The sequence below is a fragment of the Carcharodon carcharias genome, chromosome X (genome assembly GCF_017639515.1).
Source record: "Carcharodon carcharias isolate sCarCar2 chromosome X, sCarCar2.pri, whole genome shotgun sequence".
Lineage (NCBI taxonomy): Eukaryota > Metazoa > Chordata > Chondrichthyes > Lamniformes > Lamnidae > Carcharodon > Carcharodon carcharias.
The window spans coordinates 24,434,443-24,459,721 of record NC_054507.1 but is presented as its reverse complement, the minus strand read 5'-3'; the positions used below and the strand labels follow the sequence as shown (position 1 = coordinate 24,459,721).

Below are 25,279 nucleotides of genomic sequence, written 5' to 3'. Positions count from 1 at the left end.
TGAAGCAATACATTTTAGATGGGGAATATACACAATGGAAAGAGGTGGAAGATCCAAATAAACAGAGAGACCCAGAGATTCAGATACATCACCATCTGAACCAGTGTAGGTAGGTAAAGCCATAAACACTGTAGCATTTTAGGTTTTATAAATAAAAGCATAGGGCCGAATCATCCCAGATTTGCACCAAGTGCGGTAGCAGGTGGGAAAAACGATGTTTTACCCGCCGGCCACAATGGCAGCTTCTCACGCCATCTCATCCCAATCCCACTACATTAATTATGCATTCCCGGGAAACATGCCGTTTCCATGGCGGGCGGGCTCTCATTCGCCCTCCACATCATCACCTCACCACTTCATCACAGCGGGTGCCATATTTAAAGTGCAGCCACGTGCACACCTCTCAGTGCTTTCAGCCCACGGATGCTGCATGGAAGACATGGCCCCGGAAGGCAAAAAGACTGCAGCCCCCAGGTTTAATGACATGTCCCTCGAGTGCCTTTTGGACATAGTGGAGGCACACCATGATGTCCTCTACCCCCGCTCTGGCTGTAAGGTGGGCGTCAACATCACCAATCTGGCTTGGGAGGCGGTGGCAGCAGTGGTTAGCTGACACACACCTACTTTAGAGTAGCTTTGGGATCACAATCTGGTGAGCACGTGCACTGTCTGATCCACTGCAGGCGGCAGCAGGGACTTCCCAAGTGTCCAGTACTTGGAGGACTGCTGGAGGCCAGAATGTTGCTGAGTCTGAGTCAGATGCCGAGCCTCTGGACTCATGTCTCAGTTGCTGAAGCTGCAAAGGCAAGCTCAGGAACATCAGAAGGGATGTCTGCTGCACTCCTCAGATTGCAAGGCACGGTGGAGGAGTCTGTCCGTCTTCAGGCTGAGGTGATGGTGCCAGCATGCCAATGCACAGAGGTTAACATTAATAGGATGGTGGCTGACATGGAGACCTTGGTCCAGGACATCGCTCCTGCACTGCTGCGTGGGCTGACCTCCATCACTGATGCCATAGTTGGCCTTCAACAGTGTGTACACAAGAGGGGTGTGGGGCAGCCCGATCTCGCTCCAGCTTCCCCTTCTCCTCAAGGAGTCAGCCAGGGGCCCTCGGGCATCCATAGGGAGGAGGATCAGCAGGTGCACACCCAGGGGCCATCCACCCATGTGACTCTGGGAGTGTCCAGCCCATCCGAATCCCTTCTTCCTGTGATCCCAGCAGCTCCAGCTCCACAGGTTGAGGAGGGTGCCACTGCCACACAGCAGGACCCTGAAAGCAGGCCAGGGCCCTCCAGGTCTTGGCTCTCCAGAGGACGCTTGCCAAAGTCACCACAGACAGGGCAGCAGGCTGCCTCCACCTTCGCTCTGGATATCTGGGAGCACCAACACGTAGCGGCCGGGTTAGGAATGTTAAGAAGATGTAACTCTTTTTGCATAGAAATTTTGCAAGAAGCCATGTGTTGCTTCAGGAGTATGTGCTCCAATTTTTCATGGCCTCACAGTGTGACCGAAATCATTTAGGGATTGCAACTGAAAGGAATAAGGAATGCTTCAGTACAGTAACTCTTTCGAGTTAACATCGCTGTAACTCTTTCGAGTATAAACACGTTTCCATCTGTTTCAGATGAAGTTACATTGTTTGCCATTGTGAGATTTGAACTCTTGATCTTGGGGTTACAAACCCAGTACCATAACCACTTGGCTATTTAGGCCAAGTAACTCTTTCGAGTACAAACCCGTTTCCATCTGTTTCAGATGAAGTTACATTGTTTCATAGTTTGCTATTGTGAGATTTGAACTCTTGATCTTGGGGTTACAAACCCAGTACCATAACCATTTGGCTATCATACCAGAACTAATAAGGGTCTTGTAACTCTTTCGAGTACAAACACGTTTCCATCTGTTCCTATTCAGATGAAGTTACATTGTTTCCCATTGTGAGATTTGAACTCTTGATCTTGGGGTTACAAGCCCAGTACCATAACTACTTGGCTATTTAGGCCAAGTAACTCTTTTGAGTTAAAACCAATAAAACCAAATCAACAAAATTGGGATAAATCAGGCACAGCCCCTAATTCAGGTCAGCTGTAAAACCAAGAACAAAGTTTAAAGGAAACTTACAAACTTTAAATCAAAATGTGATTAAAAGGGTCAACAAAACACCCCAGTCCCCGTGGTGCCCACCGGGCATAAAATCAGCCCAACATGTGTGCTTAAACCTTGAAACCCTTTCGAGTACAAACCCGTTTCCATCTGTTTCAGATGAAGTTACATAGTTTGCCATTGTGAGATTTGAACTCTTGATCTTGGGGTTACAAGCCCAGTAGCATAACCACTTGGCTATTTAGGCCAAGTAGTTGCACAGCCTGGACACGGGTGTTAATCACTTGTACATAATGTTCACTGTTGTAAATAAACTCTCAACAATGTCTCCCTGCCTATGGCTGCTTGTTCTGGTGAGCAGTGTTCGTGTCACTCAGATGTGAAACCTCTCTGCACAAGATAAAGGCAGGTGTCTCAGTCCAGGGCCCCTTCTCTGTGCTCTGTGCAGCCTTCAGACCAAAGTGATGGTCTAGCCTCACACTCCCTGGATATATTAGTGGTGCCTAAACCTTGATGGTGCTTGTCATTGCCGCCAGAATGTAGTGGGCAGGTGTCACTGAGTTCTGTCATTCTCTCTGTGTGCTCTTAGCACCTCTAAGTTGGGGCTGTCCCCCAACTCTTTAGCATCTGTGACCAGTGACGCTGTGCTCCTGAAGGGCTCAGGTGCTGAAGGCGGACAAAGGATCAGGTGTTTTTAAAGTTTCTTGGCTGCATCTCTATGATATGACCCTGATCACAGAGCACAAGCGAGCTTCTCTAAGTCGGACAGGAGTCAGACATTCTCAGAGGCAATGTGAAGATCTATGGAGTGTCCTCACTACATGTCATCATCATCCTCCTGCAATCAAGCGACTATTAAGGCCTCCACTGCATCTCCACGACAGGAGCATTATCACAGAGGGTATGTGCGCTGCCATAAGCCAGACTGGAGTCAAATGTTCATAGATGCAATGTGAGGATCTATGGTGTCTCCTCAGTGCATGTCGTCATCATCCTCCACAAATCTAGCAGCTATGAGAGCCTCCCGAGCATGCCTGCCTTGTCTGGCCAGTGTGAGGGCCACATCGCCATCATCGTCGCTTTCGAGGTTCTCCTCATCTTCATCCCCATCAATATCCTCCTTATCAGAGGAGACCTCCAGCTCCTCCATCTCCTCTTCAGCCAGCTCCTTTCCCCATTGCAGCGCTAGGTTGTGAAAGGGACAGCTGACGACGACAATGTGTAATACCCTCTGTGGATTATATTGCAGGGCTCCACCTGACCGGTCCAGGCACCGGAACCTCAATTTCAGCATCCCAATGGTTCTCGCCACCAAGTTGCGAGTTGCAGAATCAGCCTCGTCATGCCTTCCCTCTGCTGCAGTCTGAGGCTGCTGCACGGGTGTCATCAGCTACGTCCTCTGTATGTAGCCCTTGTCACTGAGGAGCCATCCCTGCAGCCTCTGTGGACCCTGGAAGAGGTCAGGGATCTGTGACCGACTGAGAATATAGGAGTCGTGGACACTTCCTGGAAACCGTGTGCAGACCTACAGTATGCGTTTATGTTGGTCGCACACCAGCTGCACATTCAGCGAATGGAAGCCCTTGAGGTTGACAAGGTTGATCACTTGTTGCGATGGAGATCTGAGTGCCACGTGAGTGCAGTTGATGGCTCCCTGAACCTTTGGGAAACCCGAGATCTGGGCAAATCCCCGCACTCTTGCTTCCTGGCTTTCCTGGTCCTGGATGAAATACACAAGGTTGTGTGCCCTCGTGAAGATGGTATCTGTGACCTCATGGATACATTTGTGGGTGGCAGATTGTGATATCCCACAGAGGTCACCTGTAGAGCCCTGAAAGGGGTCACTGGCATAAAACTTGAGCGCCACAGTCACTTTCACGGGCACAGGCAGTGGATGCCCTCCATGTCCTTGTGGTGCCAAGTCCTGCAGTAGCTGCCAGATGTGACCAACAGGCGCAGTCTTTGGTGACATTGGCCCTCAGTCATCTGCAGGAATGAAAAGCGGCGTCGGTAGACCCTGGGTCTAGCTAGGCGCCAACCACAGAGATGGCTCGCTGTGGCTCTTCAGCAGCATGTGCAGGAGCCCCAGCCGCCCCTTCTTCCTGAGGGTGCTGCTCCTCCCTCTGCATAGCCAGGCACCTCCGTCACTCTTTTCTCCATTGACTTCGCTCTCTGTAAGCCATGAAGCATACAGTTAGTTCATCAGGCTCCATGCTCCTGATGTGCTCCTGCAGGATGAAAGAAAGAGACGCATGGGTTAGCTTAGGTGCTCCAAGAACCTCTCTTGGTTAAGTCTAAAGACCCCTTAACACATCTCGGAGAGTGCAGGTTTGGCGGCCATCCAAGTGGTGGCCAGAGTTTAATGCACTGCATGGCTGCCCGAAACACCATCCTCCTCTGCCCCACTCCACCTGACCGATTGGTGGCAGTTTTGCCCACTGGGCTGCCTGCTGTGCTCTCAGCTCAGGTGCAGGCATTCTCCTAACCTGCGCTGCATGGCTGCACTGTTAGCCTGAACGATGGGGGGGTGACAGGTCCAAACCAAGCTGATGAAGTGCCTCCACCAGTGACTGCTCCATGGCCAGCTTTAGCAAGGAGATTGAACAATGTACACAGTCGTCCAACTGTTCTGCAGAACACTAAAACACTCATTAATTTACAGTCTTTGCCCGAGGGGTGAAAAGCTCTGGAGCACTTGGTGGCACTTTATGCCTCTGCATCGCTTTAGTGGGCAGATAAGCTAGAAGCCCAACTCCATGCATGTCAATGTGGCTGCATCTGAACTGTCTTAGCTGCAGAGAAATGGTCACTTTATACAAGGTTTCCCTAGTGTGGCCGCTTCCCTCCCCCCCACCCAACACATGCTTGGGCATTACCTTCAACCGTAGGGCAGCCCACCCGGCAAGTCACCTCAACCACAGGCATTCCTTGCACCAGCCCCCCACCCCCACCCCCCAACCCCACCCCCGTCGGTTCAACCACGAAGTCCAACAGCAACCCACGCGAGTACTGCGCAACATTAACGTGCACTCACCTCTAATTTCCCCTTAAAATGCAGTCTGCCAAGTGCACACCTTATATATGCTGTTGTGAAACACACGCCGACGTGGGCGGACAATCCGGCGTGGGAGGATGATTGCGGTGAGCTGGCCTTATGATGACATGCAGAAGTATTACAATGAGATTCCCGACATCTGATGGCAGGAAACGCAGGCCCCCCATCGACAGGCTGAGCAGACGATTGCAAACTGGCTTCACGACGTCGTGAAACCAATTTTTGGCTTTCTTGCCATATTGTCTGCTTACGCCATCAAACACGTCCAACGCCAAAGGCAAAAAAAGGTAATGTGTTTGTAGAAGACAGTGGTTCACCACAGCTACCTTTTGCGCATCCACCCTACTCTCTCGGGCCCATCACTGGTGGCCATACTTTCAGCCACCTCTATATCCTCCTTTAAGACCCTCCTTAAAAGTCACTTCTTTGGCCAAACATTTGGTTACCTCTCTTTGACTTGGTGTCATTTTTTACCTGGCTATGTTCCTGTGAACCACCTTAGGACACTTAACCACATTCAAGGTACTATATGAAGGCAAGTTGTTTTTCTGTTAGTCAGAATGAAACTGCATTCTTCACAAACTCCAGCATTAGAAAGAATAAACCGAACTGGACGAATATGTTTCAAGGGAATAATACATCAGGGTATCACTGCCGACATAACAACAGTGACTGTACTTCAAAAGTGATCAATCCATTGTGTGTGAAGCGTTCTGGGACGTCTTGGGATGTAAAAGTCGGTGGCATATAAACATATATCTCTTTGTCTTTGGGGTCTGCACATATAAAATACTGCAGCCTGTGTGAAATAGACTCCAGTCCATGTAATGATCCAATATAAACAGGGCAGTTAGGAATGGGAAATAAATGCGGGTCTTGCCAGATATGCTCAAATCCCATGAGTGATGTTAGGAAATAGAGATAGTTTAAGTAATTTATATGTGTATTTGGGTGTGTTAGGAATAAGGTATATCTTTAAGTTTAATTTGTATTTCTGTATTTTGTGGGTTAAAAGAATGAAACCTGACTTTTCGTTTCACTTTAAAAGATGTCTGCATTTTTATGAGATTTATGACTCTTGAAGGGGAGTTAAAACAAACAAGGTAAAAAAAACTGCTGTTGCCTAGCAACAGGGGTCCAGAGAGTGAGGCCCCACACAGACAAAGAAGCCGAAAGCAGTTTGAGTTCATTTGGTCAGTGTGCTCTAAAGTTGAAAGAAGTTACCAGCAGAAACAGTATAGGAGAGGGACAGATAGCAAGTCCCAAACTAAAGTTGAAACCAGCTGCCAGGAGAAGCTGGACAGGAGGAAGCTGCAGGAAGCAGGTTTCTCCAAAGAACAAAAGAAGAAGGGTCCCAAGAAGACCTTCTAGTCAAAGGGAACAAACAGGAATCTGGAAAAGGTCCTGTAAGGTGAAATTAAGAGTGAAGAGCAAAGAAAGGCTCCAAGCTTAAAGGGAGAAGCTGCAGGATGCAGATTTAAAGTAATATAGGCTTGTGAGAAGCCAGAAAACCCAAGGAGACAACTGAAAGTCTGTCACTCTTTCCTATGGGCATATGAAGCAATGGTGTTCTGTTGGCATGGCTGAATCAGTCAGAGAGAGTGCGTGGAAGGAAGCTTGAATGCATGTGGGATCCAGGAGAGTTCAAAACCCTGGAGGGAAGCCCTCTATGAGGGTCCACGAGAGAAAGCGTCAGTTTGGGAGATGATTCCAAAGCGAGTTCTTCAAGAGTAGAGACCCTCATGTGAAAAACAGAGTTCAGTGAGACCGGTTGGCTCATGGTGTGACAAGCGTCTGGGGGAGTTGAGAAGAGATACATAGCATCTGTTTGGGGTAGCACCTGTCAGAGTGTGGTGTGTCTGACCACAGGTCGCCTATTGGTTTACATGGACTGTGTACTTACTGTGATCATGAGAGTATAAGATAGTTTTTGTAACTTGCGTTATCCTTACGAATCTGTGTATCTCTGTAAAGGTATAGTTGTGGATGAAGGAGTATGTAATATAGTTCATCTTTTCTTGTTTAATAGCTGTTCTATTATTTTGTTAAAAGTTCATCAGCTGACTCCTGTGACTCTGTTCAGTAGCCACTCTCCACGTTTCTAAACAAAAAATAAAAGTTAGGATATATAAAGTCGGGTTCCACACTGGGATTTGGCTTGTTCAGCTGGAATCACAACAGTGAATAATATGAAAGAAACATATCACGCTGTATTTTATGCCGTACCTAGCACTCTCCAAATGGCGTTATTATGTATTAACACATTTCACCCTATATGTTATACTCTGTGCAATGTTTTTACAGTAGAATCTTACTATACTGCTGTGCTGCTTGTTGAACTGGAAAAAGGCTTGTATGTTACATGTTATGTGTTATGTATGTTTACATGTGTTGTAGGTACCCAATACGTGCTGTATAACCAATCAAATCCTTCACTTTTCTAGTCAGTAACATTTCTTGGGGAGCGAATCTGTGACATTGGAATTAACCGGGATAATGTGTCAGAAGTGCTGCGGATTTTCCTGGAGGCTTATGGTGCTGAAGCAGAGCTCTGTGAAGGTCTGAAAAGCAAATCATTCCAGGCACATTGCTCTGAGAAAAAGGCAGCAGTGCTGGCCTTCCTCGTCAATGAGCTGCTGGGGAGCAGTGTGGTGATAAGGTAGGAGACAAAACATGGAACTTGCTTAACTTACAGAAGAGCCCGCCATCGAGTGTAGTTAATACTGACTCTGCCGATACGCTTTAATAAAAAGAACTAGTTGGTCTTCGCTGAGTTAGCAGATCTCTGTCATTTTCTCTCTCTCATGTGAGTTATCAGAACTGTGGGTGTGGCTCTTCTGGAGCTGTTTCTTCATATGTGTCCAGCTCTAGGTGACTGAGTTGGTTTTCCACTTTGTTTCTGCGTTAGTGTCAACACAGTTGAAATTGGGAACTAATTTGAGTGAAAAATTCGGGGGTGCGAACCCGTAACCTTCTCCACTGTAAATTGGGATAAGTGTCTATTGGAGGGCCAGCCTGGGCCAAGCAGCTCACAGCTGCCCATGGGCAGCCTTGGCAGAGGCCTAACATGAGGTCACCTGCCCTCTGAACCAACCAATGGGAATGGAGAACCTAGAAGAAGAAAGCAAATAACTAAGAAAAAGGATCCAAAGACAATATATAAAGCATTCCTGTAAAGAAAGCTGTGATATTAAAGCAAGGCTCTTGATTTGTTTTAACTCTGCAGGGAAATAGATAAAAACATAGACCATCGCGCCAACATTCGGAAGAACAAGTGGATTGTGGATGGAAAACTGAGGAGGTAAGGCACTCCACTTCCTGTCTGTTTGAAGCACCAGAGAAACTTTAATTTAAAGAGCAAGTCTGGATCTCAGGGACTCCTCCTCGAAACTAAATATGTTAATCTACATCCTCTTTTCCAGTTCGCCTCCAAGGCAACACCGAAACTCTGGCATTAGCAGCAAGTAAATGAGTGATACGTACTCTGGTGCCTGAGCTAGTCAGGAGATGTGTGACAGGAAGGCTATGATAACTGTTCCTCTGATTTTTATTTTTAATCTCCCCCCAAGCCTCTGATATGAGAAACATTTTGGTGCTCAGTGCCTTTTCCCCAGTGGCACAACTAAGATTGGCAACAGAGTGCTGAATTGTACATATGAACCTGGATCATATTCTGGTGCCTGGCATTGTTCATTTTTGTTTAGTTTTCAAACTGTGAATCATCATTAACTGCTGTCTTCCAAGAATTATTAAACCTCACTCTGTGACAAATCTGAACTCATATGTACTTTAGTATGTACACACTCATTAACAAAGCGTTACAGTAGGACTAGCTGTTAATTCAGCTCTTTCATAAACTCAGTGTCCCTTCCAATCCAGCATTCCTCACGCTGTCACAAATCACAGTCACAGTTCTCCTGTTGGCTCAAGGGGGTCATACATTGCCTGGAGCATTGTTGAGCCAGAAACACCAAAAGGCTCCTGGTTCAATCCCAGGTCTGAGCTGACTGATCTCAGCTGGGGTGGCAGCCGAGTCACAATTTACAATTGGCCTCAGCAGCCTCTGGATTAGGGTGGAAAAATCAGCCAGGGTTTTTCACTATTTCAGCGTGTGTATATACACAGCAGATGAGGACAGATTGGCGTTGACTGTGGTACCTCAGTTCTAATAACCTTTGTACATCCACCAGACGTGGACTAGTTGCCTCCAACCTGAGCCTGCATGTAAGTTTGTTCTGGGATTCCTTGCTCTGACCCAAGAATATAGATTGCAACATGAAGAAATTAGCAAGTGGGACTTATCTGAAGTTATTTGCATGCAGTGAGTTGCTTTGCTTTTCAGTCTTGCGACAAGTCAAAGGTTTGCTCCACTCCTGCCAAGCTGCATTGAGGAGAATCTCTGAACTGTGGGCTCTGATTCCCTGTGTATCATTAATGGGGCACAAACTCTGAGGTGAAAGGCTTTTTTTATTGTTCATTTCTCCTGGTAGGTTAAGGAGAGCTCTGGCAAAGAAAAAAGGAATTCGAGAGCCCGATGGCATTGTGGATGGCAGGAGAAGGAAACAAGGCCTCGGTTCTGAAGAGGGCCACAACAGTACTGCAGCAGGCAACAGGGAAGAGGAGAGTGCAAAGGAGGAAACAAAAGAGAAATCAGCAGAAAGAAGGACTGATGGAACTAATAAGGTTAAATGATGTTTCAGGCTGTTTCCTTTCACCACCAATTAATCCTTTCCCTTTGTTTAACTTTCAGCATGTGTCATATTCATTCCCTTGCTGATAACAGCAAAAATAGGAGCACACCCTCCAGTGCCCCTCTGTGATTGGTGCTACCAGGTATGCAAAAGTGAACTGAAGCCGCTTGAAATCATCCTTCTCTGCAGAGCACTCTGGGAGATAGTTGATGCCTCCCATTGGGCAGCCCCATTTGCTCTAGTTGATTTCAAACCAGCCTGGAAACTGATTCAAAGCCTCAGAGCCGTGGGTGAAATGCTACGTAATCAGCAACTAGCTCATGCTTCAAATCAGATACTGCCCTGATGGGAGGACTGGCGCACCATGGCTGCAGTGTGTGCTGTCTACAAGATCGACCGCAACAACTTGCCAAGGCTTTTTCGGCAGCACCTCTCAAGCTTGCAGCATAAACACCAGCACAAACTGGTTGGGCTGAATGGCCTGTGCTGTATATTCTATGCAATTCTACATGTTACAGGCATGACCCATGACCCTCCATGACACAGTCCACTGGTGTCCCAGCCTCTTGCAAATGTTGTTAATTCAAAGTCTTCTTAATGTTAATTTTTGCGCCAAATGGATTAAGAATGTACAACAGACCAGAGTTAGCGATGTGGGCTAGAAGCCTCGGAACCCTTGTAATACAACATCAGACGATAATCTTGACAGCCAGATGTGAAACGTGGGCTGCATTTGACATTCAGATCTGATTAAGTAATTTCATTTTAATTAAATTTCAATATATAAAAGCAAATATGCATTTGGTGTCCAATGGGGTAAGGAATGTTAGGCCTAGGAATGGAATGTTGATGCCTCCCATTGTGGGCACCCAGTCTCATCATCAACAACAAAAACGACAACTTGTATTTTATAGTACTTTTGACATAGTAGAAGCATCCCAACAGGCTTCACAGGAGCAGTTATCAAATAAAATGTAACACCGGATCATGTAGGGAGCTATTAGAGCAGATGACCCAAAGTTTAGTCAAAGCGGTAGGTTTAAGGTGTGTCTTAAAGGCAGAAGAAAGGGTAGAGATGCAGAGCGGTTTTGGGAGTAAATTCCAGAGTTTAGGGCCTTGGCAGCTGAAGGCATGACTGTCAATGGTCGAGCGATTAGGATCAAAAACTCCCAGGACAGCTATAGCACAGGGTTAGATACAGAGTGAAGCTTCCTCTACACTGTCCCCATCAAACACTCCCAGGACAGGTACAGCACGGGGTTAGATACAGAGTAAAGCTCCCTCTACACCGTCCCCATCAAACACTCCCAGGACAGGTACAGCACGGGGTTAGATACAGAGTAAAGCTCCCTCTACACTGTCCCCATCAAACACTCCCAGGACAGGTACAGCACGGGGTTAGATACAGAGTAAATCTCCCTCTACACTGTCCCCATCAGACACCCCCAGGACAGGTACAGCACGGGGTTAGATACAGAGTAAATCTCCCTCTACACTGTCCCCATCAAACACTCCCAGGACAGGTACAGCACGGGGTTAGATACAGAGTAAAGCTCCCTCTACACCGTCCCCATCAAACACTCCCAGGACAGGTACAGCACGGGGTTAGATACAGAGTAAAGCTCCCTCTACACTGTCCCCATCAAACACTCCCAGGACAGGTACAGCATGGTGTTAGATACAGAGTGAAGCTCCCTCTACACTGTCCCCATCAAACACTCCCAGGACAGGTACAGCACGGGGTTAGATACAGAGTAAAGCTCCCTCTACACCGCCCCCATCAAACACTCCCAGGACAGGTACAGCACGGGGTTAGATACAGAGTAATGCTCCCTCTACACTGTCCCCATCAAACACTCCCAGGATAGGTACAGCACGGGATTAGATACAGAGTAAAGCTCCCTCTACACCGTCCCCATCAAACACTCCCAGGACAGGTACAGCACGGGGTTAGATACATTGTGAAGCTCCATCTATAGTATCCGAACAATGTGCCTAGAGCCAGAACTCATAAGGAAGTCTCCGAATGTACCTTTCCAATATTTTTCCATTGCACACACCAGTCCTCCTTCTGTCCTGTGGGAATGATATTGTAAATTTCATCCAGATTTATAAGCACTTTTTCATGGTCAGTTCAAAAGCAGCATTGACGAGGATTGGGGTGCTAGTTGCCTGCTTTGTCTTTTGGTTATAGTTGTTATTTGGTACAGAGAAGAAAACTAAGAATAAAAACCTTTAGCAAAATAATCGATTCTAAAACAATGAATAAGATGGTGGGTCAGTTAGTTCGTGCTGCTAATGTACATTTCTTAACTGCACTTCTTCTTAGATGGATGATCATCCTTCTGCCAGTGTGGCTGAATTAAATCGTCAGATTGAGAAACTCAGTAAGGTGAGTGATCATAGAATCATAGAATGTTGAAGAAATTCAAAGACTGCTTTACCAATGGTTTGTGATAGAAAATTCCACATTCTAATCACCCAGCAAGTGGAATAAAGTATCAGTGGTTATTTTATTATAATCCTCCATAATCTTGAAGACATTTATCACCTACAGTACTGCTTGCAGTTTTGGTCTCCTTACTTAAGGAGGGATATACTTGCATTGGAAGCAGTTCAGAGAAGGTTCAGTAGGTTGATTCCCAGGATTAAGGGGTTTGTCTTATGAGGAAATGTTGATCAGGTTGGGCCTGTACCCATTGGAGTTTAGAAGAATGAGAGGTGATCTTATTGAAACATAAAGATTCTGAGATGGGGCTTGACAGGGTGGAAGCTGAGAGGATGTTTTCCACCCCCCTCATGGGGGAACCTAGAACTAGGGGGCCCAGTTTCAAAATAAGGTGTCTTCCATTTAAAACGGAGATGAGGAGGAATTTCTTCTTTCAGAGGGTGGTTAGTCTTTGCAATTCTGTACCCCAGAGAGCAGTGGAGGCTGGGTCATTGAATATATTCAAGGCTGAGTTAGACAGATTTTTGATCTACAAGGGAGTCAAGGGTTATGGGCAGCAGGCAGGAAATTGGATCAGCCATGATCTTTTTGAATAGTGGAGCAGGCTCGAGGGGCCAAATGGCCTTCTCCCACTCCTATTTTTCATATTCTTATTATCAGGTTACCTGTCAATTCTCAATAATCCAGTTAAAAAAATCCTTACCTTCTCAAAGCTCTCCTCACAACGGTAGCTCCTCCCTGTAACATCCTAGTGAATTTACACTGCATTTTTTCTTTGCTTATATATCTTTCATAAAAATGGGCTCCGAAAACTTCAATCTTTAATGGTCATTGTCACAATTTGCCAAATCCCCCAAGTTGGTATCGTTAGCAAATTTTGACTTTGTTTCCTAGTTCTCAATCTAGATCATTTGTGAATGAGAGCAGGCCCAACATACAACCCACCAGAACACCACTCATCACATCTGAGACAGTTCCCTTTATCCCTACCATTTACTTTCTGGCCCTCTGGCCATCTCTCTATCCTTGTGGCTACATTCCCCTTAATTCCATGTCCCGTTATCAAGAGCCTCCAAAAACCCTCTTAGCGCATGTGCACACACATGCCACACAGACACACATACATGCACACACACAGACAAACACACACACACAGATAGACACAATTTTACCTCCTTTGCCTGTTGTCTATGTTTTCCTCCCTGTAAAGTGATCTGAGATGTTTCCTTTACACAGGAGCACAACAGCAATGTACGCCATCGTTGTTTGGTAACTAATGCCGCAATTGCTTGTTTCCACAGCGACAAAGTTTTTTTGCACGGAAGCTGCTTCAAGTCTCCCAGACACTACGTGCCTTGTTATTGGGGCAGGATCGTTTCAGGCGTCGCTACTGGGTTTTTCCTCACCTCTGTGGGGTATTTGTGGAAGGCTCTGAGGGATCACTAGGTAAGACTGAGAATGCCAACTGTTCTGTGGTAAACAGCCAAGTAAGTGCAATCCCATAGTGCAATACTGTTTCTGTTTCAGGGAATTTGATGCTGTTGGATTCTTTTAAAAAAGTTTTCCACCAAAATCCATGATCCAATCAGTCCTATTTTTCTCCCCAATATTCTCTCCTTTCCTCTTCCCTTCCCCACCCCACCCCCTGACCAAAGGCACAGACTTCTGATGAGGTGTGGTTCTACATGTCCCAACAGGCCTCCAGTACCTTACTCCATTTACTATATGTCACAGCATCATAGAATCATCATAGTTCAGAAAGAGGTCATTCAGCCCATCAAGTCCATGCTGGATCTTTGCACAGTGAGTGCTGGCAGAATATCAACTTTGGGAGTCATCAGAGTGAACCTGATTCTGACCTAAACCAATCTCCAAACATGCATATTTTTCAAGAACTCTTCCCATTAAAATATGCCCTGGCATGAATCACTGCTTTTAGGAGAGGAGGGAAGACAATTGAGAGGAACAGAAAGAAACAGGAGGTTTGGGAGGGGAGGAGAGATGGGGGGTGAAATTTAGACTTTTGAAACTCTAAACTTATTGGACATATTCAATTGAGAATATTCACCTCTCAGCATTCTGATCTGTACAATGTATTTTTGATGAGGAAATGTCATACTTCAATCTTTGACCTCCCTCTCCACCAGGTACTGAAGAGTTGGAAGCAGAAAAGAACCAATGCAAGCACTTTGAGAGTGCTCCAGTTAAAGTGGAGCTGAGCAACGTACCAGATGAGAAACCAACCACTCTGGGTCAGCCAGCAGATAACCGGCAGGGAAAGTGTGACACTGAACTGGTCAACCCAGAGAACCCAATGCGGCAGCGAGTTGCTGCAAATGCCAAACATTACGGTGACACTGTACAAGACTCACATTCTACCAGTCAGACTCATCATAACGTTGACCAGTCGGGTGTTTTTTTAGCCTGGCTGAGTGTCCTACAGAACTCGGTGTCAAACCTCTCTCTTCCAACACCTCAGTGCAGTACCAGCAAAGATGGTCCGAATGTTATCTCCCCAGAGATGCTGCTGGCCAGCAATCGGAAGCTGTTTGATCTCAGTGTCCCAAACACAGAGCAAAAGGTTAAAGAATGCGCCGAGAAGCACGGACAATGGTTCAGCCTTCTACCCAGAACACCCTGCGATTCCTCTTCCATTACCCACCTGCCATTTTCTTCACAACAGGCATTGCTGAATCAATCCCAGAGACTGGATTCAGATCCAAGTCAACTGAATCACGGTGCACTAAAGCCACTTGCCTCTGCTGCTTTTGCAACGTCACAGGTATGTTATTTGCTTTTTTGGATGCAGGAGGAAAGAAGAAGGGTATGAATCTAAATAGGGATTTTTAAATGTTGACTAATTCAGGGGTGACCTTTGACCTGTGAGCCTTGGATTGCCTGGTGGCTGGCAGAGTGCTAGATAAACTGAATTTGGGTTGTCCCAATCCAGTTCCTAGTAGGCTTTACAGAATTACCCAGTCCAAATATCACATAGTGACCAATCTTACTCAGAAAAGCCTGAATGATGGCCGGTGCAGGAAATGGAAAATGCCCAATGGCTCAGTGGCAGGTATTTCTTTAAGTGTGGCATGTTGTTGGGACTGAGTACAGGAAGCTTTACTCTATTATTAAGGAAGTCTTAACAATGCACTTGGAAAATCATAATATGATTGGACAAATTGAGCATGGTTTTACAAAAGAGAAATAGTGTTTGACAAATTTATTAGAGTTTTTTGAGGATAGTAGGGTGGATAAAGGGGAACCACTGTATTGGATTTCCAAAAGGCACTTGATAAGGTGCCACACCAAACGTTAATACACAGGATAAGGGCTCATGGAGTTGGGGGTAATATACTAGCATGAATAGTGGATTGGTCAACAGAAAGGAAGCAAAGAGTAGGGATAAATGGGGCATTTTGAAGTTAGCAGGCTGTAACTAGTGAAGTGCTGCAAGAATGGGTGCTGGGGCCTCAGCTATTTACAACTTACATTAATGAATTAGACAAAGAGACCGAGAGTAATATATCTAAGTTTGCTGTTGATACAAAGCTAGATGGGAATGTAAGCTGTGAGGTGGACACAAAGAGTGATATAGAGAGGTTAAGTGAGTGGGCAACAAGGTGGCAGATGAAGTATAATGTGGGGAAATGTGAGGTTATTCACTTTTGTAAGAAGAATGGAAAAGCAAAATATTTTTTAAAAGGTGTGAAACTTGTAAATGTTAATGTTTAGGGACTTGGGTGTACTTGTACAAGGAACAGAAAGTAAGCATGCAGGTGCAGTAAGCAATTAGGAAGGCAAGTGGCATGTTGGCCTTTATTACAAGGGGATTGGAGTACAAGAATAAGGGCTTTGGTGAGACCACACCTGGAATACTGTGCGCAGTTTTGGCCTCTATATTTAAGAAAGGATATACTTGCACGGGGGTGGTACAACGAAGGTTCAGTAGATTGGTTCTTGGGATGAGAGGGTTGTCCTTTGATGAGAGGCTGAGTAAATTGGGCCTATGCTCTCTGGAGTTTAGAAGAACGAAAGGTGATCTCATTAAAACAATACAAGGTTCTGAAGGGGTTTGACCGGGTGGGCACTGAGAGATTGTTCCCCCGATGGGGAAATCTAAAACACAGGGTCACAATCTCAGAATAAGGGGCCAATCATTTAGGACTGAGATGAGAAATTTCTTCATTTAGAGGGTTGTGAATCTTTGGAATTTGGGTTGTGGATGTTCTATCGCTGAAACATTTAAGGCTGGGATAGACAGATTTTTGGTCTCTCAGGGTACCAAGGGATACAGGGAGCAGGCAGGAAATTGGAGCTGAAGCCCAAGATCAGCCATGATCGTATTGAATAGCAGAACAGGCTTGAGGGGCCAAATGGTCTACTCCTGCTCCTATATCTTATGTTCTTACATAACTAATGCACAAACCTGACCTGGACACGTGACTGACATTGGGATCAAAAAGTGGGAGATGTTACATAACCCAGTACTGGCCCCTTTTACTTGATTTAGAACAAAAAAGCCGAGTAGTTACACAATAGAGATGATCAGATACTGTACACAGTACACCTTTTCAAGGCTGTCAAGTCTGCAATTTTATGTGGAGATGTTAAGAGCAGTGTTGAAGTTTAAGCATGATTATAGGGCAGTTGCACATGCTCTGAGGAGTATGGGTAACATCTGCTGCCTTGTGGAATTTTGCTACGTAAGTTGAGACTGGGTGGTGCCTTTCCTAGTGATCCATCTGGTTAAAGGAGTGAATACAGAGCAAATACAGCCCAAATAAGTCCAGAACTGAATTAACTGATTTCAGCCAGGCAGTGGAGAAGGGGAGAATGGGAAACCTGCTTCTGGCTGCTATCTAGCAACCCCTTCTGGAAAGATTGAGTGATGTTGGGTGATTATAAAATCCTAGATTGATACAGCTATTTGACCGTCGTGCCTGTGCTGACTCTTTAGGTGATAAGTGGATTTAGTAACTATGAGGCTATCAACCCTGTTGACACCTCACTGGCAAAGCCCAAATGAAGCACTGCAACCTGAACTGCCACCAGGAGGGAACTGGGGAGCAGGAATGCAACAAAGAGCTAATGCCTCCAGGAGAGTAAGGGAAGAAAGTTAACAGGAAAAGGTGGTGGGAGAAGTAAAAGACAATGTTTTGAAAGGTATAGTAAATGGTCAGTACACATCAGAAGCAGGGTGTGCTCTTGTGAAAATAGGATTGGCACATTGTTGGTGCCCCATAGAGGGAGCTAACCTCTATGCCAAAGCCTGGTACACCTGACCTGAGTGTGCTTTGTACTAACACTGATACAAAAGATTCAGAAAGTATTCCATTCCCCTATTGTTGCTTTGCTTTTTCCGTCTGACAGTATTTCATCCTGGTCTCCTGAAAGCTGACTCCTGACTGGAAAGTTGTCCCAAAGGCTGTCCTCCAATACTTTTTAAAAATTTATTCTTTCGCAGGATGTGGGTATCACTGGCTAGGCCAGCATTTATTGCCCATTCCTAATTGCCATCTGAGAAGGTGGTGGTGAGCTGCCTTCTTGAACTGCTGTAGTCCGTGTGGTGTAGGTACACCCACAGCGCTGTTAGAGATGGAGTTCCAGGATTTTGACCCAGCAACAGTGAAGGAACGGCCGATAGATTTCCAAGTCAGGATGGTGTATGGCTTGGAGGGGACCTTCCAGGTGGTGGTGTTCCCATTTATCTGCTGCCCTTGTCCTTCTAGATGGTAGAATGAGTTTGGAAGGTATTGTCTAAGGAGCTTTGGTGAGTTCCTGCAGTGCATCTTGTAGATGGTACACACACTGCTGCCACTGTGTCAGTGATGGAGGGAGTGAATGTTTGTGGAATGGGTGCCTATCAAGTGGGCTGTTTTTTCCTGGATGGTGTCAAGCTTCTTGAGTGTTGTTGGATCTACACTCATCCAGGCAAGTGGAGAATATTCCCTCACACTCCTGACTTGTGCCATGTAGGTGATGGACAGGCTTTGCGGAGTCAGGAGGTGAGTTACTCGTCGCATGATTCCTAGCCTCTGACCTGCTCTTCTAGCCACAGCATTTATATGGCTAGTCCAGTTCAGATTCTAGTAAATGGTAACCAACAGGATGCTGATAGTGGGGGATTCAGCGTGGTAATGTCATTGAATGTCAAGGGGTGATGACTGGATTCTCTCTTGTTGGAGATGGTCATTGCCCAGCAGTTGTGTGGTGCAAAGGTTACTTGCTACTTGTCAGCCCAAGCCTGGATATTGTCCAGGTCTTGCTGCATTTGGACATGGACTGCTTCAGTTTCTGAGGAGTTGCAATTGGTGCTGAACACTGTGCAATCATCAGCGAACGTCCCCACTTCTGACCTTATGATGGAAGGAAGGTCATTGATGAAACAGCTGAAGATGGTCAGGCCTAGGACATGACCCTGAGGAACTCCTGCAGTGATGTCCTGGGACTGAGGCAATTGACCTCCAACAACCACAATCATCTTCCTTTGTGCTAGGTATGACTCCAACCAGTGGAGAGTTTTCCCCCTGATTCCCATTGACTCCAGTTTTGCTAGGGTTCCTAGATGCAGACTTCACCCAATTGCCCATTCCTGAGGTGTCAGTGCGGCCAATGTGTGTCAGCAAACAGCTACACCATAGCCAGAATCACAGATGCAGTTGATCCTGTCCTTCCCCACCACCCCCCTCACCCCGCCCAAAGCCACTCACACCCATGTTCACTTTTTACAAAAGCTATGAGCCATGCTGGCAAGATCCCATTTACTAGCCATGCCTAGTTGCCCAGTAAATGCCACCTTCCCAATCCATGGCAAGTGTTTCCAACAGGGTTCACTGCATCTTTCTGTGGTCTCTCATTTCCCCAGCCCAGAGCACTGAGGCCTCAACTGCTGGTTGGCTGAAATTCAATCTAGAACAGAAACTGAACCTGGAGCCCTTCTGGTTTGTGTAACTTGGTGCTACACTGCTTGGTGCCTTCACTCAATACTACCACATAGGGAAGCCTTTTACTCTTTCTTAATAGATGTTTCTAAAATGAAATTCAAAGTATTCTGGTGGCTTCGCCTCTTGGGGCCTGTGCGTTAGTCCAGACTAGTTTTACAGTCAAGTACATGCAAGCTCTGCTCACCATTCTCCTCATTCTCCTCTGCTTTCTGTTTTGCCATGTATGGACATTCCGTTTGATGAGCAGTCCACAGACTCACTGGATGCCACTACTCCTTACAAGACCCCAATTACAGCATCTGTTGAAGCCGGCTCCACTGCGACCAAAGCAAAGGTCAAGTCTCATCATTGTGACGGTGTTCCTCAGAATGAATGCCCGTTGCCACGAATACCTAGGCGCCGTGGGCGACCATCAAAATTGCAGAAAGAGATTAATCAGCGGCAACTGAAACCTATTCCAGCAGGTAAGATGCTCACACTAAATTGAATGTTATTTTGTTATATTAGGGTTGGGGGTTTGCATTGCTCGGGCTAATTCGCAGATCGAGTGCTCCCAGTAAGGAGTGGTGCTTGTGTAGAGCATTGGGCCTGTAGGCCTTGTTCTAACGCCCTCCTTTGAAACCGGCTACCAAAAAAACTAAGATAAAAAAAAACCATAAGGAGCACTCCAGCCACCTTGAAAAAAACTGCATGGCCATTTTGTGAGAAAATGTGTCTCTCACAGGTGACTCCAGGGGTTTATATAAGCTACAGATTTCCACAATTTACAAATATCTCTATTAGCCATAAATTTAATCTTTGTTTAAATCTATTCACCTCTTGAAAACCTCAATATTACCCACTTGCTCCACATACCATCAACATCCTACAATATCCTTATTCTTCAACTCAACCCACTCTGTCGTTCTATTTGTGAATGAAGAGTAGTTATGCTTTAAATTAACATATAGTCTAGAACTAGAGGTGTTTAAATGGTAACGAAAATAGTGAGAACAGCTGTCGATTGCTTTATAGAAAACCTGTGACATTAAATTACAGCCTTTTACTCATTTCCAATCAATCATTATATTTGATTAAAATATATTGTGGTTTCACTTACCATGACAGTTAGGAAATCACACAAAGAGCTAAGAGGCTATAGAATAAAACAATTATTAACCAGAGAATTAATAAGGGAATTATGCTGCTATTAAGCTACATCCTAGGGCTTAATGAGTCTATACAGTATAATAGTGGTTAACTTTGCACCACTGTTTGGTGAGAGCACAATTGGAGTACTGTGTACAATTTTGGTCTCTACCAAAGGAAGGATATATTTGCTTTGGAGGGAATGCAATGAAGTTTCACTTGATGGATTCCTGGGATGAGAGGACTGTCCTATGAGAGACTGAGTAGAATGGGCTGGAGAGTCTACTTCCATTTTTTTCTCACTCAAGGGGCCAATAAGTAGATTTCAGAAAGATACATTAATTTCAAAAAAAGTTAAGTATGAAGAAAATAAACAACCTGCTGAGCAAAAAATAAAGCAACATCAAAGCAATAAAGTTATATTTTTAAAAAATGAGCAATTATTAAAAACTACCATTAGACTGTAAGAGGGTGAGTGTGTGTGTGTCTGGCTCACTCCTAGTCTCAGGGTGTTTACTCACTTATCCTCACCCGCTGTGATAGTTGGTGACAGTATGTGTTAGTGGGCAGGATTTTCCCCTCGTCGGGCAGGTGGGCCCATGGACTGGCCAATTAACGGCCAGCCAGCGTGAAACACACGATAACAGCATCAGCGCTGCTGGGGTGGGGGCGGGAGGAGCGCGAGCACTGAAGTCAGCACGTGTGCAAGGGGAGCGCTCACTGAAAGCTCCTTGAAGGCACAGAGCTGCCCCAGGGAGCTGAAGAATTTTAAAATGAAAAATAAACATATTACAAATGATATAAACATGTCCCCACATGTGATTCAATCACATGAAGAGTGATATGTTAAAAATTATGTTAAAGAATTTTTCTTTTTTTTATTAACCGTTGGAAACCTCATCTCACCTGTGGATGAGGTTTCGTTAAAAATGCATAGTCTGCCTGGCCAATTCACCCGCCTGCCAACCGAACGATTGACGGGGCAGTGAAAAGTACAAATTAATTACTTGTTTAAGGGCCTCAATAGGCCTCTTAATTGTCGGCGGGCACACTGCCACCTCTCGTGTGTGCCCGCCGACTGAAAGGTCGCGAGAGTGCGCGATGACGTCGGGACATTCATCCGACAACTTTGCGCACTATTTTACTCCCAATTGGGTTGGGCGCAAGCCCACCCACAGGACAAAAAATTCTGCCCAGTGTGTGGGATGAGGGTGACTGAGAATCCCAAGCCCCCCACACATACACACTCACATAGACACAGACACACACAGACACCCTCTCCCCTCTACACACACATCTCCCCGCAACACATATGCCCTCTCCCCACAATACACACACCCTCTCCTACTCTCCTCTATCTCATACACACACTCTCTCCCTCTCACGCACACACACACTCTCTCCCTCTCTCACACAAACACTCACACTCTTTCCCTCTCTTGCACTCACTCACTCTCTCCCTCTCACACACTCACACTCTCTCCCTATCTCGCACAAACACATACTCTCTCCCTCTCTCACACTCACACTCTCTCCCTCTCTCACACACTCACCTACTCTCCCTATCTTGCACACACACATACTCTCTCCCTCTCTCACACACTCACACTCTCTCCCTCTCTCACACACTCACACTCTCCCTCTCTCACACACTCACACTCTGTCTCTATCTCGCACACACACATACTCTCTCCCTCTATCTCGCACACACACATACTCTCTCCCTCTCTCACACACTCACCTACTCTCCCTATCTTGCACACACTCACACTCTCTCCCTCTCTCACACACTCACACTCTCTCCCTCTCTCACACACTCACACTCTCTCTCTATCTCGCACACACACATACTCTCTCCCTCTATCTCGCACACACACATACTCTCTCCCTCTATCTCGCACACACACATACTCTCTCCCTCTCTCACACTCACACTCTCTCCCTCTCTCTCACACACTCACACTCTCTCCCTATCTCGCACACACACACACTCTCTCCCTCTCTCACACTCACACTCTCTCCCTCTCTCTCACACACACACTCTCTCTCTATCTCGCACACACACATACTCTCTCCCTCCCTCACACACTCACACTCTCTCCCTCTCTCGCACACACTATCTTCCTCTCTTGCACACTCTCTCCCTCTCTCACACTCACACTCTCTCCCTCTCTCATACACTCACACTCTCTCCCTCTCTCACACACACACATACTCTCTCCCTCTCTCACACACTCACACTCTCTCCCTCTCTCACACACTCACACTCTCTCCCTCTCTCACACACTCACACTCTCTCCCTATCTCGCACACACACATACTCTCTCCCTCTCTCACACACTCACACTCTCTCCCTCTCTCGCACACACTGTCTTCCGCTCTTGCACACTCTCTCCCTCTCTCACACTCACACTCTCTCCCTCTCTCACCCTCTCTCACACACTCACACTCTCCCTCTCTCACACACTCACACTCTCCCTCTCTCACGCACACTCCCTCCCGCACTCACACACACTCTCTCCCTCTCTCACACACATTCTCTCTCCTCTCTCACACACACTCACACTCTCTCCCTCTCAAACACACACACTCACACTCTCCCTTTCTCACGGACTCTCTCCCTGACACACACTCTCCGTCTCTCATGCATACTCACACTCTCTCTCACATGCGCACACACTCACACACTGACCCTCTTACGCGCACACACTCTCACGCACACTCTCTCCCTCTCTCACGTGCACTCTCTCACGCGCACTCTCTCACGCGCACTCTCTCCCTCTCTCACACACGCTGTCTCCCTCTCTTATGCCCTCACTCACACTCTCTCCCTCTGTCATGCACCCACGCAGATTCCCTCCCTCTCTCACACACACTCTCTCCTGCACTCACGCACACTCTTTCCCTCTCTCCGGCACTCACGCACACTTTCTCCCTCTCTCACACATTCCCTCTCTCACACACTCTCTCTCCTTCTCTCTCACACACTCACACTCTCCCCCTCTCTCACGCACACTTTCCCCCTCTCCCACGCACACTCTCCCCCTCTCCCACGCACACTCTCCTCCTCTCTCATGCACACACTCACACTCTCTCCTACTCTCACGCATACTCTCCCCCCCCTCTCACGCACTCACACTCCCCGGGCTCTGGCACCGTACCACATTCACTCCCCAGGCCCTGGAATCCTTCAGTACATTCAATGCCGCCGGTCTTCGTTACTCCTCCAATCAGAGAATGTTTTGCTCCTTCTTTGCTGCTGATTAGTGAGTCTATCAGCAGCAAACGCAGGAAAGGAACGGCCTGTGATTGGAGGAGCAGCCTCTTGCAAAATCATTTTTTTATTCATTCTTGGGATGTGAGCTTCGCTGGCTGGGCCAGCATTTATTGCTCATCCCCAATTGCCCCTTGAGAAGGTGGTGGTGAGCTGCCTTCTTGAACCGCTGCAGTCCATGTGGTGTAGGTACACCCACAGTACTGTTAGGAAGGGAGTTCCAGGATTTTGACCCAGCGACAGTGAAGGAACGGCCGATATTTTCCCAAGCCAGGATGGTGAGTGGCTGGGAGGGGAACTTGCAGGTGATGGTGTTCCCATGTATCTGCTGCCCTTGTCTTTCTAGATGGTAGTGGTCATGGGTTTGGAAGGTGCTGTCGAAGGAGACTTGGTGAATTCCTGCAGTGCATCTTGTAGATGGTACACACACTGCTGCTATTGTGCGTCGCTGATGGAGGGAGTGAATGTTTGTGGATGGGGTACCAATCAGGCGGGGCAGCTTTGTCCTGGATGGTGTCGAGCTTCAACATCTTGAACGTTCATTACCTGTCTTACCGACATTTTGTACGTTGGCTCCTGGGGCCACATAAAGGGACTTCGCGGGTCACAATGGCTGGACAAGCCTGGTCTAGAACTAAAGGTCACAGTTTTAGAATAAGGGGTTGGCAATTTAGGACTGAGATGAAGAGAAATTTCTTCAGACAAAGGGCTGTGAATCTTTGGAATCCTCTACTCCAGAAGGCTATAGATACTGAGTCATTAATTATTTGCAAGACGCAGATTGATAGATTTTTGGATGCAAAGGAAATGAAAGAATAGGGGAATAGTGTGGGAAGGTGAAGTTGAGGTAGATCAGCCATGATTGTTTTGAATACTCTTGCTCCTATTTCTTTTGCTCTTTCATGATCTCAAGATATCCCAGTGCACTTTATAACCAATGAAGTGCTTTTTGTAATGCAGGAAACATGGCAGCCAATTTACACACAGCAAGGTCCCACAATAAGCAATGTGATAAAGACCAACCCATTTTAGTGATTTTTGAGGGATAAATATTGTCCCAAGACACTACGGAAAACTCCCTTATTCTTCTTCAAGGCACAGGATCGTTTACATCCACCTGAAAGGTCAGGTAGGAGTTTAGCATCTCACCTGAAAAACAGCACCCTTGACAATGCAGCACTCCCTTGGCCCTGCACTGGATTTTGTGCTCCAGAGTGGGCCTTGAATCCACAGCCTATTGACTCAGAGGTTAGAGTGCTACCCACTGAGCCACAACTAACGCATATGGATTGTGTCACATTTTCCTCCACACTTTGTGGCTAACACCTCTGTTATGTAACAGCATAGCCTTTGACTCACTGCAAGCATTTCCATGTGTTCAGTCAGTATACATTACATAAATATATATCTGAAAAATATGTTTTCACTTTTCAGTGTCCCTGTAAATTTGCAGATGGTAGAACAGAATTTTGTACAAGAAATTAATGATATGGAATCATTTCTTTAGCCTGCTTTCTTGAAATGCTTTTACTTCATTCTCAGAAATAGACAAACTTAATAGTTCGTGCCAAGCCCAACTCTGTAGTCACTCTCAATACCTGTTGTTAGAGCTCTCTCTAATGGACAGCAGTGGTA

At 46.3% G+C, this 25,279-nt stretch overlaps 1 protein-coding gene across 6 annotated transcripts in view; it reads left to right on the top strand.

Moving 5' to 3' along the window:
• The window catches only part of LOC121273352 (bromodomain adjacent to zinc finger domain protein 2B-like), a 161,329-nt gene that overhangs the window by 120,960 nt on the left and 15,090 nt on the right, over positions 1-25,279 (top strand). For all 6 annotated transcript variants that reach the window (XM_041180528.1, XM_041180523.1, XM_041180527.1 and 3 more), the window contains 7 exons: positions 7,603-7,817; positions 8,385-8,459; positions 9,649-9,841; positions 12,179-12,241; positions 13,600-13,744; positions 14,446-15,080; positions 19,490-19,706. In XM_041180528.1, coding sequence (XP_041036462.1) covers positions 7,603-7,817; positions 8,385-8,459; positions 9,649-9,841; positions 12,179-12,241; positions 13,600-13,744; positions 14,446-15,080; positions 19,490-19,706 — 1,543 coding nt within the window. The remainder of the gene's footprint in view (positions 1-7,602; positions 7,818-8,384; positions 8,460-9,648; positions 9,842-12,178; positions 12,242-13,599; positions 13,745-14,445; positions 15,081-19,489; positions 19,707-25,279) is intronic.